At 37.5% G+C, this 4,927-nt stretch overlaps 1 protein-coding gene across 1 annotated transcript; it reads right to left on the bottom strand.

The window, feature by feature from the left end:
* Positions 1-3,721: 3,721 nt before the first annotated feature.
* Positions 3,722-4,654, bottom strand: LOC111537202 (interferon omega-1-like). The gene has a single exon (XM_023203868.1). The coding sequence runs from the start codon at positions 4,652-4,654 to the stop codon at positions 4,067-4,069; it is 588 nt and encodes a 195-aa protein (XP_023059636.1). The 3' UTR covers positions 3,722-4,066.
* Positions 4,655-4,927: the final 273 nt, after the last annotated feature.

Consider the following 4,927-nt stretch of genomic DNA (forward strand, 5'->3'; position numbering starts at 1 on the left):
TTGACAAACCTGACAAAAATAAGCCATGTGGAAAGGAATCCCTATTTAACAAATGATGTAGGGAGAACTAGCTAGCCATAGGCAGAAAACTGAAACTGAACCTCTTCCTTACACCTTATACAAAATTAACTCAAGATGGATTGAAGACTTAAATGTAAAACCCAAAACTATAACAACCCTAGAAGAAAATCAAGACACAGGCATGACCAAAGATTTTTTGATGAAATTGGCCCAAAGCAATTGCAAGGAAAGCAAAAATTGACAAATGGGATATAATTAAACTAAAGAGCTTCTGCACAAAAAAAACTATCATAGAGCGAACAGAAAGCTTACAGAATGGGAGAAAATTTTTGCAATCTATCCATCTGACAAAGGTCTAATATCTAGAATCTTCAAGGAACTTAAGCAAATTTACAAGAAAAATAAAAAAAGAAATACATTAAAGGTGGGCAAAATACATGAACAGACACTTCTCAAAACAAGACATACATGCAGCCAACAAATATGAAAAAAGCTCAGCATCACTGATCTTTAGAGAAATGCAAATCAAAACCAAAATGAGATACCATCTCATGCCAGTCAGAATGATGATTATTAAAAAGTCAAGAAACAAGAGATGCTGGTGAGGTTGCAGAGAAATAGGAACATTTTACACTGTTGGTGGGAATGTAAATTAATTCAACTATTGTGGATGATGGTGTGGTGATTCCTCAAAGATTTTGAACCAGAAAGATAATTTCACCCAGCAATCCCTTTACTAGATATATACCCCCCAAAATATAAATCACTCTATTATAAAGATACATGTGGCTGGGTGTGGTGGCTCACGCCTATAATCCCAGCACTTTGGGAGGCCAAGGTGGGTGGATCTCCTGAGGTTAGGAGTTTGAGGCCAGCCTGGCCAACATAGTGAAACCTCATCTCTACTAAAAATACAAAAACTAGTTGGGCATGGTAGTGCATGCCTGTAATCCCAGCTACTCAGGAGGCTGATGCAGAGAATCACTTGAACCTGGGAGGTGGAGGTTGCAGTAAGCCAAGACTGCACCACTGCACTCCATCCTGGGCAACAGAAACAAACAAACAAACAAACAAACCACAAAAAAGCCCCAGACCAGATGGCTTCACAGCCAAATTCAAAGAAGAGCTGGTACCAATTCTAGTGAAACTATTCCCTCCCACCAAAAAAAGAGGAGGGACTCCTCCCTAATTCATTCTGTGAAGCCAACATCACCCTAATACCAAAACCTGGCAAAAACAATGAAAAACACAAACAACAGGCCAATATCCCTGAAGAACATAGGTGCAAAAATCCTCTAGAAAATACTAGCAAACTGAATTCAACGTATATCAACAAGTTAATTCATCATGATCAAGTAGGCTTTATTCCTGGGATGTAAATTTGGTTCAACATAGAGAAATTAATAAATGTTATTCATCAGATAAATAGAATTAAAAGCAAAACCATATAATAGCCTCAATAGACATGGAAAAAAATTTCAATAGAATCCACCATCCCTTCATGCTAAAAACTCTCAAGAAACTAGGCATCAAAGGAACATCCCTCAAAATAATAAGAGACATCTACGACAAACCCACAGCTAACATCAAACTGAATGGGCAGAAACTGGAAGCATTCCCCTTGAGAACTAGTGCAAGACAAGGATGTCCACTCTCACCACTCCTATTCAAAATAGTACTAGAACTTCTAGCGAGAGCAATCAGGTAAGAGAAAGAAAGAAGTAGCATAGGAAAGGAAGAAGTCAAACTACCTCTCTGAGTGGAAGATATAATCCTATACCTAGAAAACCCTAAAGACCCTATGAAAAGGCTGCTCAAGCTGATAAACAACTTCACTAATGTTTCAGGATATAATATAAATTACTGTACAAAAATCAGTAGAATTTCTGTACATCAATAATGTTCAAGCTGAGAGTCAAATCAAGAATGTAATCCATGTAGCCACACAAAAATAAAACACCTAGGAATATATTTAATAAATGAGGTGAAAGACATCTGCAAGGAGAACTACAAAACACTGCCGAAAGAAATCATAGATGAGACAAACAAATGGAAAAACATTCCATGTTCATAGATTAGAAGAATCAATATTGTTAAAATGGCCACACTGCCCAAGGCAATCTACAGATTTGATGCTATTCCTATCAAACGACCAATGTCATTTTCACAAAACTGGAAAAAAAACTATCGTAAAATTCATATGGAACCAAAAGAGTCCAAATAGCTAAAGCAATTCTAAACAAAAAGAGCAAAGCCAGAAGCATCACATTACTGACTTCAAACTATACTAAAGACGACAGTAATCAAAAGCAGACACATAGACCAATGAAACAAAATAGAGAACTCATAAATAAAGCCACATGTCTACAGCCATCTGATCTCCTATAAAGCCTACAAAAATAAGCAATGGGGAAAAGACTTGCTATTCAATAAATGGTGCTGGGATAGCTGAGTAGCCACATGCAGAAGAATAAAACTGGACCCCTACCTTTCACCACATACAACAATTAACTCAAGATTAAAGATTTAAATGGGAATAAATATTTGGTGTTCTCAGCACGCATACAAAAACAAAACTGTTAACTATGTCAGGTGATGAATGTGTTAATTAGCTGTAGATTATGTAATGTGTAGAAGTCATTACACAAGGTGTACTTATACCTCAACACTGTGTTTTACATTTTAAATAATACATCTTAATCATATCTCAATAAGGAAATATTTAAAGGTTTTACTCAAATTCAGCTATTCTTTGAAAATGATGCTTAGAAAATATTTGAAATATATGCATGGTGATGTTAACCCACACTCTTCTCCAGGTATCACCCTATTTCCTAACACCACAAACAAGCTTTCCAAGATGACCTTCTATACATAGTGCACCTAATGCCACTTCTTGTGTTTCTTCTTCAAACTACTCCCATCTGGTCTCTGTCCCGTTCATTCTGCAAAACCAGATCATCCTAAGATCAGTGGTGGAGTATGTTTCAGGTCCAGTAGAACAGGTCAGTCTCCATCTTCCCTGAAAGCACTACTGTTCCCTTCATTAGTCTCTCCCTCATTCTTCCTCATTTCTTCATCTAAGTGCACCGGCCACTCAATCTCAGTGTCTTTTGTAGACTCTCCTTCTCTGCTGTACCTTTAAATATTAACAGTCTGCAGAACATAGATCAGTCTTCATCTAATTTTCTCCCCTTATTTATACGTGATCACATCCATTCCCATGCCCTCATTACCAGAAATACAATAAAGAATCTTAAATTAATACCTATGCCCATGATATTTGTTCATTCTAGGCCAGCATTCCCAACTGCCAATAAGACCTCTGCACTTTCATGTCTCCCAGGCGCTTTGGGAAGAACATCAATTTTTTCCCCCTTCCCAGCATCATTTACACCTAAAGATTCTGGTGTGAGAACATAATTTTCCTTTACTTCTCTCTGAAGCACTTAATATAATTGAAATGATATAAACATTAGTATGGTTTTTATGTCTCCTTCCCTCTTAGACTGAGAATTCCAACACAGCAGAAACTGTATGCTCTAGCCACCTGTATTACTTGAAGGAATTTCTACAGTCTGCCACTTACTTAGTTCACAAATATAATGTGAATGGAATGAATGAACAATTAAATTTTGCAATCATTTCTTTAATTTGGCTTAGGTTTTAGAACAAAAATGAAAATTTTATTTGATAAACATTTAATAAATCAAAACTGCAAATTTAATAACATTAAATGGTGAACATATTCTGTAAATGTTAATACAATGTGAAGATTAACATGTTATATGTAAAATATCTAAATATTATAAATACAATAGATGCAAAACAATGGAAATAAATAAATAATATCGGGGGAGTCATCTCTTAGACTCCCACGCCGCTGGAGCTGAATGTTTTGAACATATACTTGCTTAATATACTGATGAAGTATTTGCTGAATTTATCTCAACCAATTCAGTAACTAAAGCAGAAATGAGTCTTTTAAAACATCCAAGATCACATGTACAAGTGTGACATGGCAGATTAGTCAATGAGAATTATTTCAAGAGTACTCCATGTCTCCTTCCTTACTTCTCAATCTTTGATGTGAGTTTGTTGATAAAGAGAAGGATCTCATGATTTCCACTCTGACAACTTCCCAGGCACAGTCACTATGTTTCTTCTCTTTCAGGAAGAGACGGATTCCCTGGAAGTACGTTCTCAAGGCCAGTGTAGGGCTCCCAATCACCCCAGCAGATTCTCCTTCTCCCACTGCCTGAACCAAGCAGGTCTCCAGGTATTCTAGCTGCTGATGAAGTCCAGTATGGAGCTGGTCCAGGAGTGTCATGTTCCAGGCAGCAGAGGAGCGCTCTGTGTTGAAGAGGCTGAAGATCTGCTGCAGCATCTTATGGAGGACAGATATAGTCTGGGCCTTCTGCAACTGGCTGACTTCCACCATCTCCTGGGGAAATCTGAAGTCTCTTCTGTCCTTAAGATACAAGAAAGGGGAGATCCATTTCATTTGGCCCAGAAGCACCAAAGTCTTCTTTCCTATCAGACTATGGTTCTGAGGCAGGTCACATCCCAGCGATCCAAAAGAGCCACAGCTGCACACTACTAGGGCCACCACCAGAGAGTAGAGGCTGGCCATTGGGAAATGAGGGTGCTGCTGGCCTGGTGGAGCTGGGGTCTGAGTGTAACTTGGAGCCTAGGTTCTCTGAAGACATTTGCTATACATGGCTTTTAATAGGAAACAAATAGTTTTCATTTTCTGCATTCCTCTACATTTACTTCCCTTTCTTTTTATTTTTTTATTCTCCATATGACCTAAGAAGAAACATCACTCCATACTATTAATTTTGCAATACAAGTTTAATTTTCCTAGTAAACTTTAGAGGTGTGAATCAAAATGGATATTTATCAA

This window comes from Piliocolobus tephrosceles, chromosome 14 (genome assembly GCF_002776525.5).
Source record: "Piliocolobus tephrosceles isolate RC106 chromosome 14, ASM277652v3, whole genome shotgun sequence".
In the NCBI taxonomy this organism is placed as follows: Eukaryota; Metazoa; Chordata; class Mammalia; order Primates; family Cercopithecidae; genus Piliocolobus; species Piliocolobus tephrosceles.

Bases quoted from the DNA above. Each gene is read 5' to 3' on its own strand.
- LOC111537202 (XM_023203868.1), bottom strand. From the start codon at position 4,654: ATGGCCAGCCTCTACTCTCTGGTGGTGGCCCTAGTAGTGTGCAGCTGT.